The following is a 13014-nucleotide window of genomic DNA, read 5'->3' on the forward strand; positions in this document are numbered from 1 at the left end:
GTGTGAGGATGCTCGTATAGAAAATCTTTTGTTTCACAAGATAAAATCGACTCTATTCAGTTGAGATCTTGTGACTATGGAGGCCATTTGAATACCGTGAACTTATTATCATGTTCAAGAAACCAGTCTGTGCAGATTTGAACTTTTTGAAATGTTGTATAATCGCGTGCCATCAAAAGATGGATACACTGTGGTTATAAAGGGATGGGCGTGGTCAGCAACAATAATCAAGTAGGCTGCGATGCCTCAATGATGTTCAGTTGGAACTATAGGGCTGAAAATGTGCTAAGAAAATATCCTCCACAACACTACACCACCACGTGCTGCCCATTCAGAGATGCTCTGCATACCTCGGCTGTAAGTGGTTATTGCTGCTTTCTTATCAGCTCAAAGCAGTCTGGCATGTCTGTACCAATAATTACTGTAATTTTACACAGGACCGTGACTCACATAGAAAACTCAGTCTGTAAGTGTCCAAACAGATCGTGTTAGTTTACTTTACAATGCAGGGAAATGAAAAAAGCTCAATTTTGGGTCTGTGTTTCTATTTTTGTCACACTTCTTTTCATTTCTTTAATTTTTCTGTTTTATCTTACTGGTGACATTTAATTATTTCTTGTTTACTTTAATGAAGTCATAAAACTTATTCTAACAAGAACAAACTTTGCTTTAAAGCCTCTTCTGCAAAGCCAAAAATGTATTTTGAAATACTTCGAAGTGCTGTTTAAGAATAGAATATAACCTCTCGTAAGTTGATCAAATTCTCAGTTGTCATTGTCTTTAATAATAGGCACAATCCTGAGTACTGTTCTGATACATATGAAATGTAAAAAGAACATCCCGTCTCTACCAAAGATATTAAAAAGTAAAAAACAACAACAAACCTATTCCCCCTGAGCTCAGATTACGACAAGAATAAACTCTGATTTCAATGTACAACAGAAATAGCAGGAATTTACTGAAAGTTTATAATCCTGCTGGGTTGAGAAACGTTCTTAGTACAGTAGGTCAACTCGGTTATGCAATATATACCCTATGAGGCTATTTCTTCTACCTGTGTGGACTTTGATGTCCCCTGACGGCCTCATTAAAGCCTGATTTATCTTAACTTTCTTAACTGGCTTAACATGCTGGTAAAACTGAGTGCCCCTTGGCTTCACAGGCACCATTAAACATGGTTTACAATAATCACACACTTTATTCCTGAGCAAGTTATTACATACAAAATGTAAGCCCCAGTGAACTTCAGGAGCTTAGCTCATAAATTAAATCTACTTAAAGGACAAACCAAGAGATATTCAGGGCACTGTTCACGTAATATATAAGTCAACTTAGTGCTGCCGTCACTGTTTCTCTGAATTCACTATTTATCTTGCAGGCGTACTTACAGTAAATCTGCAACATATTGTCTGTCATGTGTCCTCTATTTACCTGTCTACTTTACTGTGACGGTTATAGAGTGAAAGTCAGATTTGGCGACATCTATGGGTAGAGAGTTGTTTAGCAGGTTGCTCACCGAATTTGAGTCAAAACCTCCATATCAGCTGCTGTCTGCCAGCATTTTACTTGTTACAGATTCTCCTCTTGAAAGTGTAGCAATATAGAATCTGTAAGTATGTGAAAGTGAGGCCACACTTTTTACACAATAAATCCAAAGCTGCCCAAACACTATATATGTATTTAACCTCAAGGTGCTGTCAGAAATCATTTAGAGATTCGTAGAAATTCAGTCAAGGATACAAAGGAAAGGGAGGCGAAATGTAAGAAGCTTATGATGTGCATAAATACAGGCACTGAGTAGTATAAAGATCACAGAAAATAGTTTAGGTCTGCATGGACACTGGGCTAAAAGCATTTCAAGGAAGATAAATACCACAAAAAGAATGTTTTTGATAAAGAAAAATCTAACAATTTGTTTGTGTTTGTCTTGTCTCTGATGTATAGATGTAATAAGTGGTCATTCTGGAGCTATTGAAGCTATTTTACCTTGAGTCTTTTCATCCTATTTTCATGTGGACATATTTATATATTATATTTATCAAAGCATGCCCCCCTAAGTCCCACATGCTGAGAGGAAAAGGAGGTCTTAGAGGACATCATGAAGAGGGGAGTGAAAGCATATCTGTTTGCAAAAGCTAAGAAGCCCTCTACAAAGCTTTACCCATCGTCTGCGATGGTAAAAATGTAACAAAATGGAGAGCAATCACACCGACTACGACTCTGCCTGGAAATGGGAGCCTTTTCAAAACACCTGGGAGATAATAATTCAGGCGTGAGCCTATACAAAATAGAGCTTTTCTGTCATGTTCGAAACTGCTGTGTGTGATGAAAAGTTATCACTGCGCACTGCCAAAAGAGCCCTTCTTCCAGCAGTGAAGCATGATGCTGTAAATGTGAAGATCTGGGGCTGATTTTCTTTTGTTGGACCTGGTCACACCATGATTTTTAAGGCCCATCAAGAAATTCTTAAACAAAAGGTAATGCTACCAGGCTTGGAGTTGAGGAAGGGGTGAAAAAAAGGATAATGTAACAAAGAAAATAATGACACGGATCATTCCTGGAGGAATGGCTGATGGAAAAGAATCGTTGCCCAGACAGTTCATGGCAGACATCCTTCCAGCCTCATTCAACTCGCAGGATTGTGCAAGCCAAATGCAACCCTCCAACAACTCACCGTACCGGACATTTAATTTATATAACTGGTGCAAAAAAGTGTCACAAGCTACCAATGAAGGTATATGTGAAATTATAATCAGACTAACTATTCCTAAAAGTTTATAGACGTTTGCTTAACCAGGTTTTTATGTGAACGTTTCTTTATGTCAGTGAATCAGAATATGTCAAGTGTTTCAAAAGAAAAGTGTGATATACTTTATGCTTCTGCTGCATGACTGTAAGAATAAAACAGTCGATTTAGATTGAAATGAGCCCCAACTCATTTTTATGACTCCCAACCTCGAAAGGGGAGTTTCCAAAGAGCGCTCGAATGGCGCATTACTCACCCTGACTGTGTCACTGATGTCCTGAGTTATATCATGTTCTCTGAGGAGGAGGCATCTGTTTCATTGTTTGGGCCAGACGGTGCCGCTTGTCAGGGGAATTTCTTCTCGACAGCACAGACCTGCCCGTGCTACAGATGGCTTATCTCACAGTAAATGATTCAGAAAACGACAATATGCCTCGGAACAGGCATAAGGTCATCTCCTTTAGCTAATGGAATGTCTTCCTTGGTTAGAGCCTGGACAGAGCACTTGTTGGGTATCTGTTTCACGGTGGCGATGTGAAGCTCTTTGTCAGCCGCTCGGGGATAGGTGGGCGTTTTAAATCCACTGGTAACACTCCTGATCCACTCATTTAAATAGTAAGCAGAACAAATAATGCTTTTCCAAACTGGAATTTAAGGTGCAGACATGACAGTGTAATTCCCGTACTTAACTAACCAGACTGATTCTCACTGCCGAAATCATAGCAGTCCAATTTCCTGAAAAATTATGTTTAAAGTTGTCAGCTTGGGCCCCGGAGCAAACGCTAAAGCCATTCCAGTGTTTCATGGTGTCAAAACACTGAATCGTTTATGCAAGTACAGACCTATAAAAAGGCAAGGGACTGTAAGTTAAGACCTACTGTAATATTCAGCAATTATCAGCCTGTCAGCTCAATGCACAAATGTCAGAGAGAATCAGGAGCCGCTGCCTCCCAGCTGAGTCGAACAGCTGTGAATAAGACATTAACAGACATCATCACATCACTGTAACCTGCTTGGTTTACTGTGAACCACTTTATGTCAGTCACGTAATGTACGTCAAATTAACTTGGCAAAAATCCTACAACCTACATGTAAAAAAAATTGGACGTCCAGCACTTTTTTCTTTTTTTTTTTAAATGAACACAAGCAGACAGCTGAATCTTCACAACGCCTTTCTCTTCCTCTCTAATGTGATTGTAGGCATGACGTAGAACATCAAAGACAAAATCTTATCTGACCCCTCTGTCCGCTCTTTGATACGGACATTAGAGCATCTGAGGCTCGTCCCTAGTGATCGTCGGCGTCTTTCTGTCCTGGGTTTGAAGATTAAAAAGAAGCTGACAGGGGCAAAGGGAAAGAAGTGTGATGTGGAGAGACAGATTTGTGGAGACATGAATAGCTTGCAGGTGTTTTTTTTTTTTGAGTAAGAAGAGAAAGAGAGATGGATAGAGTGGGAGATTTGGATCTGTGACTTTCCCTCCACGCTGTCACTATGTTTTATGGCAGAAGAGGTGTTTGCGAAACCGGAGGTGCTGCATAGACGGGCCACGTGAAAAGGATAGTTTTAGTTTGCAGCCTGACTGCCGTCTGCTCACAACCAACATATCTAAAAAAGGAGAAGAAAAAACCAGAAGTGCTTCAGAAAAACAAACACATCTGAGTGCAGGGTTTGTGAAGGAGTAACAGTTTAGATAAAGAAAGGGCAGTCGAAGGAGAGCAGAACAACACAAGGCCTGAATAAATACACAAAGCTAAATTTGCAAAAAAGGTTTTAATTGGCATTGTTTTAATCATTCTTGGTTCAATTTACAGTTGTTTAATCATTCTCGTCAAAGGCAAACACATTTCGTGTGCTTGTCTTCAACATCGGTAAATGCTTTTCGCCCACGTCCCAAACCCCGTAACATAAACTAACATTACAGAAGAGCACATTCTCTCGTACGCACTTGCATATTCAGATCCTACAAATGACTCCTTTATGAGTACGAAATTCCTAAATGCCACATACTTGAAAAGCGCGGACAAACACATTCTACATACATACGCACAAATGTGCACACATATGCTTGTTTCGTTTTTTTTTTTTTCTCCCCCTGCTCGCTCTCACGCGCACGCACGCACACAAACTCACACGCACTTGTACGCACGCACATTCCACAACCGGCATGTATTATAAATATACATTACGACGCACGCATCCCTCATTTCGCAAGCGCAACACTTTGAGATGCTGCCCCTCAATCGGCATGGCCTGCCACTGCATTCACAGTTGGTTTATGACATGCTCTTCAGCAACAAAATCTGGTAAGCAGTATCCGTTACATGAGAGTGGGGTTACTGCGCGTACGTCCCTACTGATTAGTCATGAACAATAACCTTCTCTTTGTGTCAGGCTGAGTTACATCGATTTATCTACACAAGCAAAAATGCTGCAGTAAAAAATTCACTGTAATAATAGAAAAAAAGAATAAGAATTTTAAAAAAAATGGCACGATAGCTTATTAAGCAAAGGCCTACAAATGCACGCTAATAAATTAGGTAAATAAATAGTTTAATGACAAAATAAATACATTTGAAAAATTAAATAAATTAAAAAAAGCACACATTGTAATCTGATTAAGCCTACGCTGTCCTGTATTACAATATAAAAAAGTGAACTTCTCTTTATTTGCACATTCACAAGTGTTTTTTTTTTTTTAATGTCTTTATATATATTTTTTTAACAAAATGGCGGCAGCGTTACTTTGAGACTCAAAGCACAGTTTCTCCTCAGGCACCTGCCGCACTTTGGCGACTGTATGGGGTTGTTTCCAGGGTGACTGTGACTGCTGTTAATGGTCATCAGCACTGATTGGCTGTGGAAAAAGGAACAGACAGGGTTGTCTGGGATTAAAAGGGGACTTGCTGCTGTGAGAGTTTCTTTTTTTTTTCTTTTTTTTTTTTTAAGAACTGTAAATTAGTGACGTTCTGAATGACTGTGCTGATTGCAGCGAAAGGTTTGACATCCGGAAAATCTACGCCAAGTGCTGAAGGTAAATGCGTCAGAACAAAACACACATCTACCACGTCTAAGTGCCATCAAATTACTAGTCCAGGGTCTGTACTTTTCTAGGGTTGTTACAGTGTGAAGGCAGGAAATGCAGACAAAAGACTAGTTCTAAGAGGGCACTTGCTACCTTCTAAGAAATGCAGGCTTTGCATCTGTACCTATCACAAAGCTAGGGGTATTTTTTTGATGTCTGGTGAAAATGGATTTTTGAAAGGCTCGTGGATATATCACAAAGTCTTTCCCCTTTCTTGGACTGTTATTACCACCAGCTTCCTCACATCAGTGTTAAAACATTCTTCAATGTCCAGCGCAACAGCAGGAGTTCTCATCACGACTGATTATGTCCTGATAGTCTGGGTAAGATCAGTACAGATCCAGAGTCCATCTTGCTCATTACTACATCAAAGTTGGGTTTAATGCATCATCAGACTGGGCCTGTGGTCCAAGGACTAAAAAGCCGCTGCGGAGTCCAGGTTTCCAATCTTCTTCAAAGCTCAAAGTTGAAGAGAAAGCAGCTTAAATTCCTCCGGTGATTTGATATCCATGCTACAATAAGAGCGTGTAGTCTGCACCCAAGTTATTACAAGTCAGTTTTCTTACTCTCATCAGGCTTCGGAGCAGCGCAGAAGTCGGACTCTGAGTGTTGTTTTGGTCTCAACACCCGCAATAAAGGTGGTAGTGGTGTGATAATGATATCCAGCAACATGTAAGAAGCTACTTTCGGCCGCTCCCTTTTTCACAAGGGATAAGGCCACAGCCGGTAGCTCCGCATAATTGATTTGGCAGATTTTTACGCCGGATGCTCTTCCTGACACAACCCCGAAGGGATTTGCGTCTCCTCCTGGGATGCAACTGGGAATCTTTCGCTTGTTAGGTGAATGTGTAAACCCCTACACTATGGAGCACATGGAGTGTCAAAATACACTGGTGTAAATATGACAGCAAAAAAGGCCTCTTTTTTTAAAGTCCATTAAGCTAAGTTAAAGTTTGTTTTTGTTGTTTGTTTTTTTTGTTGTTTTTTGTCGTGTTTTTTTTTGTCTGTGTCCTTTTGATTGCGCTTCAGTTGCACCTTGACTCTGTGTGTTTCTGTCAGATTTCACGTAATCACAAACTTGGTGGATACAAAGCCCTTTGCAAAAGCCGGGTCCAGCTATGCATGAAGTGCCACTCGGCGACTGTTGCTAGGACAAAAGGACGGCAGACACGAGCAGCATTGCCACGGTGAGAAGAAGGCGGTCACGTGAGGGGCTGCTGCCACTGACGCTCTTCTCCAGCTTCGGGACTTCAGGGTTAAATTCATCTGGAGAGAAAAAACCACAAAAAGAGAAAACAAGAAAGTGAGAAAAGAGAGAGCAAGAATGTAAAACCGCGAGAGGGAAAATGTGTCAGACAGAAGACAGAAGGGAATAAACCATTACTACATTATTAATTAATCAATCTAAAGGAAGTGTGTGATGCATTCAAATTGTGCCTTAACATATGCAGAGAAAGAGACATAATGCAATTACCAACAAACCACCAATCAGCTACATATGGCCATTTCCCCCCTGGGATGGAAAATTAAAAACATTTTTGTTTCTGATCTATTTCTTTTTGTGTGTGTGTGTGTATGTGTGTGTCTCTTCCTTTCCTCACACTAATGATGTTTTTATCCTGGAGGGATTTCAATCACACCAAATTACTATGGCCTTGCCATTGATTAGACACAACAGAACATTAGCTGGAGGGGAGAGACGGAGAAAGAGCCGGGAGAACACATTTTGTATTATTTGGTAAAAAGTGGATTACACTGAGTGATTATGTTCTGCCTCGACATAATGCTTCCCATTATATCTAGAGGGTTATTACAAATCAAAATAAACCAAAAGAAAGCAAACAAAGCTTTCACGTCCATCTGTCCTACAGCTGTAGGATGCCTGGGCTCGAAACCAGCTTCTCTATATAAAATAAACCCAATTATAGAAGAAATCTGCAATTACTTAATGACATCAGCACATTTTGGAAATGTAGGCTGTGTCTCATATCATGCTCATATATGCTTGCTTTGGGCACATAAGCATGAAGTGCTCTACAAGCTCCTGGATGGTGTAGTCAACATTTTCAAAAATTAGCCCCATAGTGGAAAGGGAGGGACCGGCAAACAATTTTTAGCTAGTAGAAAGAGGATACTACTGATAATACTAATGCTGCAGCACTGCAGAGACAAATCACACCTTTCATGTTTGGAAGAATTGTTCAGTGTTAGGCTGTCATCCTCAGTGTTCACAAAACACAGTAACTAGTGTGGCAGGTACAGTTCTGAGGTACATCCCTCATTTCTTTATATTTTGATAGGACAATAAGAAATCTGTGCAGCAATTTACTGAAACTTGCAAACATACAACAACTCGTGTACAAATGAAGTATGCAATCTCGTAAGAAAGTAAGCTTACTATGGATGGCATTGCCTTGGCCTCCAGTAGCATTGTGAGGAGCTTGGCGTTTCTCCTACATATTAAACAAATATGTAGGAGTGTCTTCTTCCATTTGCGCAATATCTCTAAAATTAGAAACATCCCATTTCAGAGTGACGCTGAAAAACTAGTTCATGCATTTATTGCTTCTAGGCTGGATTACTGTAATTCGTTATTTTCAGTATGTCCTAAAAACTCCTTGAAAAGCGTTCAGTTGATCCAAAATGCTGCTGACAGGAACTGGAAAAAGAGAGCATATTTCTCCGTTATTGGCTTCTCTTAGTTGGCTCCCTGTTAAATCCAGAATCAAATCTAAAATCCTCCTCCTCACATACAAGGTCTTAAATAATCAGGCCCCATCTTATCTTAATGACCTTATAGTACCATATCACCCCATTAGAGCTCTTCGCTCTCAGACTGGGGGCTTACTTGTTGGTCTTAGAGTATTTAAAAGTAGAATGGGAGGCAGAGCCTTCAGTGGAACCAGCTTCCAATTTGGATTTGGGAGACAGACACTATCTCTACTTTTAAGATTAGACTTAGATTTTCCTTTTTGATAAAGCATATAGTTATAGCTGGAGCAGGAGACCCTGAATCTTCCTTTAGTTACGCTACAATAGGTCTAGGGTGCTGGGGAATTCCCATGATGCACTGAGTGTTTTTTCTTCACTGTGTGTACACCTCTGCACATTTAACTATTACTTATTATTAATCTTTGGCCCTCTTCCACAGCATGTCTTTGTCCCGTCTTCGTCCCCTCACCCCAATTGGTTGCAGCAGATAAACGCCTCTCACTTAGCCTGGCTATGCTGGGAATTTCTTTGGGTTAAAAAGGAGTTTTTCCTTCCCACAGAGTGTCACATGATCGTTACGGTTTTCTTTGATTTCTTTGTATTATTGTAGGGTCTTAAAAAATATAAAGGGGCTTGAGGTAAATAAATCAAATTGAATTTAATTAAAAATTGTAGTCTTCAGGAATAGTTCTCCAGGCTTTTTGAAGGACATTTAAAACTTGGATGTTGGTTGCGTTTTTTCTGTTTTCTGTCAAGATGATCCTACGTTGATTCAATAATATTGAAGTTCAGGCTCTGGGGAGGCCAAGCCATTCTTGCTTTTAACTGGATTGGCAGTGTGTTTGGGATCATTGCTGAAAAATAAAGCTGTTGGCAATCAGATGCTTTCCAGATGGTATTGCAAATTTTATGGTATCAAAATCTGATGATACTTTTCTGTGTTTATAACTCCATCAGTTTTGACAGGATCTTGAACACCACTGGCTGAAATGTATTACCAAATCATGACAGAGCTTCAACCGTGTTTTACAGATGGCTGTAGAGGCTCGTTGTTGTACCTGTCTCCTGAGAGCCTTTGTACACACTGATGAAGAGCTGAACTCAAAATTTCAAAACTCGTTGTCACTGATTTTTTTGTATAATAACAGACTTCTGCACAAGATTAAAGCATTAACAGTATCTGAAATACTAATACGAGTAAAGACATGGGCATTATATATATATGATACACTGATTTGACCTTATATGAAAAGTAGTTTAATGCAACATGTCTGCTTTGGTAGAAGAAAGATATTTATTTGACAAGCTTTGGCTGACAGACAACAAAACCAGTATGGTTATCAATTAAAATCCCCCCCCTCTCTTTTATATTATTTTGTGATATAAAGCTCCAGTCTTCCATACAATTAAACTGGCTTCAGTTACAAAAGCACAAAATTGAACAGGCAAAATGTTTTTCTCTCTTTTTTTTAAAAATCTTTTTCATTGCAACTTTAAATTCTTGTCTGAACTACCTACATGTAACAGCACTGGCACCTAATTACAAGAAAAAAACTAGATAGCTGGTGATAACAGAGAGAGATGGCAATCACCTTGCAGGTGATAAATGCATGGAATTCTGTTTTTGTTTTCTCTGAGAGTAAAGCGACCTCTCTCACTGCATGACTCCTGACCACGTCAAAGTTTCTCTTAAGTAACACGAGGCATCTGTCTGATGACGCACAACCCTGACATTCACACGGCAATGCATCAGGGTGAAGACAAACAAGGAACACTAAGTTAAGGCGCTGCCTCAGGTAAGACCCACAGGTCACCGCGAGGCCGCCACACCATGTGGATTGTCTCTCTAACAACATTTCAACAGTCTGAGGCACAGCGTACAGTTGGAGATGAGAAGACGAGACATCCTTTGCCTCCAGAAAAAGCCGAACGTTCCTTACCTTTACATAAGCAACTGCACAGTCTCTTCTCGAAAGTTGCTGTGCATGTGAACTGATTCTTACAGACTTGTTTGTGGGTGCCGTGAGCTTTGACAATCACCACCCCACACAATATGCACCTCTTCAAAACCCTTGCTATTTAGGGAGGACGGCATTGGAAGATGAATGTGGGGAACACTTCCTGCCTCGGGCCATAACAAGTTATCAAAGGTCCAGTGTTTGACATCTAACATCACAGTACAATTGTAGGATATAGTAATCAATTTCCAAGCGCACAATCCGGTGCAGTCTAGTGTGAAAGGGGGTATAACAACAGATGGGCATGCAGGGTAGCTCTCCTGTCCACGGTGAACCGCCTCAAGGCATTTACAGTGAGATAAGAAACAAAAGCAGTAGACTGTCGATGAGTGGAAAGAGGTTGTCTGGTCTGATAAATCCTCGTGCCAGCTATGCCACAATGATGCTAGACTTGCAGCGAGGCATAAACAACATGAGGCAATGGGCCCATCTTGCACGCCTACAGCTCTCCAGGTCAGTGGGGGAGGTGTAATACTGTGGAGGATATTAAAACGGCTTTCACTCGATCTAAATAACAGTCCACTGATTGTTGTTACCAATAAAACCGGGGGAGCAATTAGCACTCACTGACTAACATTGAGCACTGCTGTTATTGTGCACTAAAAGCTGACCATTGACTCCGTCAACTTAAACGTTGAGAGGTTATTAGGCTGGTTTCAGGCCTCTGAATGACTATCTACTACTTCAACTTGCATTTCAACCAGGTCCCGTGCGTAGGTCCAGCTGTGGATGCCATCTTCCTTGTATCTACATAAAGATAGCGGCAGAAATTAGGATCATATGAGACTGCAGTCATGTGAAAAAGAGCATTTTCACAGAGTTCTGTGCAATGCTCTAAAAACTAAGGAAAGGCTTACCACTGCCATCGGATTTAAGAGGATAAGTAGCAGCCAGGTGCTACTAATCAAATGCACTTAATTAACTCATCATTAGCAAGTGTGAGCACCTCTACACTTAAAAGCAGATGTTTTGGCAATTCGCAGGTCTGAAGCATTCAGGTGTGTGTTAACACAATGCCACAATCTTCCCAGGAGTGGACTTTCCACCCAATTCACTCCAAGGTCAAACTGTGCAATACTCAGAGAAAGTGCAAGAAACCCAAGAGCTACATCTTAGATTCTACAGGCCTCTGTGAGCATGTTAAATGTTAAAGTTCATGACAATACAATTAGAAAAAGACTAAACAGGTATAATTTTGTTTTTTCTCTAATAAGAACATGGCAGCACAGCTTTGCAAAGTTATATATGAAAAAAACGAGTGTAGATGTTTGGCCATAATACATAGCGCCACATTCAGTGAAAACTAAGCAGAGCATATCGGCAGAAAAACCTCATACCAACTGTCAACCACGGTGGTGTAGTGGTGATGATTTGGGCTTGTTTTACAGCCACAGTACCTGGGCACTTTGCAGTCCTTTAGTTTACCGAAAACTCCTCTCTATATTAAAGCATTCTAGAATCTCATGTGAAAACGAAAGCTTGTCCAGAACTGAGCCGTACAACAGGTCAACAGCAAATCTACAACAGAATGACAAAAAAAAAAACATGAAGGTCCTGCGATGACACAATCAAAATATAGATGCCAAACGGACTGAAATATTGTAGTAGGATCTTAAGAGATCTGTGGATAAAAAATGCCTGCAAACCTCAATGAAGGGAAGCAATGCTTTAAGGAAGAGTGGGCCAAGAAAGCAGCTACTTCATGTTACTGTCAGCTGTTATTAAAGGTGGTTCTGCAAGCTACTGAATCATGGGATGTAGCTGGTTTTTCACATGACTGCATAGAGTCATGTGAAAACCTTTTCAGATGACTGTACTCTTTAGTCACCATATGTCTCATCTTGTCACGAAAAACATTATGTCAGCTCTTACTAACAACCCAAAATTCAGCTGCCAGGTCAGCTGAAAATTTTGCCAGCACGATGTCCATATCACTAATTGTTTAGTTTGATTGGTTAGCGCAGTAGAGTGAAATGGCAGCCAGGTGTCTTTTTGTTCGGTGGCTACTAAAATACAACATCTGCTAACTTCACCAAGGTTTATGCAGTTAACTTACCAGACTTGATTAGAATGATGGACAGACTGCAAAAAAAAAGTGTTTGTTTGCACAACATTTTATGATTGATTTGAAGAAATTCTGCATATAAACAGAGACGGTGAAAAGAAGTAAATTTATGCGTGTGAATTATCCATTTCCAGTTGTATTTTCTTGTCCACCATCTAATTTATGTTCAAGCTTTTAGACCTCCTCTGCTGCTGCAGACACTCAGGTGGAAAGATTTTAAGAGCAGGTATGTCACAGTAGGAAAGATGAACAGAGCGTGCTATGGTTTTGCTATAGCAAACTAGAAACCTATGATTAATTCATGGAGGAAGAAGCAATACTGACACTGAATTCTCGTAGCACAATACTACGAGCAGCTTGCTGTAGGATTCGCTATCCATAATTAATGCT

General features: G+C 40.2%; 1 protein-coding gene across 2 annotated transcripts in view; it reads right to left on the reverse strand.

The window, feature by feature from the left end:
• Positions 1-6832: 6832 nt before the first annotated feature.
• Positions 6833-13014, reverse strand: part of efna3a (ephrin-A3a) — a 72313-nt gene continuing 66131 nt past the window's right edge. For both annotated transcript variants that reach the window (XM_026157373.2, XM_026157374.2), the window contains one exon: positions 6833-7095. In XM_026157373.2, the coding sequence (XP_026013158.1) occupies positions 6977-7095 (119 nt within the window). In that variant the 3' untranslated portion in view covers positions 6833-6976. The remainder of the gene's footprint in view (positions 7096-13014) is intronic.

The sequence above is a fragment of the Astatotilapia calliptera genome, chromosome 22 (genome assembly GCF_964374335.1).
Source record: "Astatotilapia calliptera chromosome 22, fAstCal68.1, whole genome shotgun sequence".
NCBI classification, from domain to species: Eukaryota; Metazoa; Chordata; class Actinopteri; order Cichliformes; family Cichlidae; genus Astatotilapia; species Astatotilapia calliptera.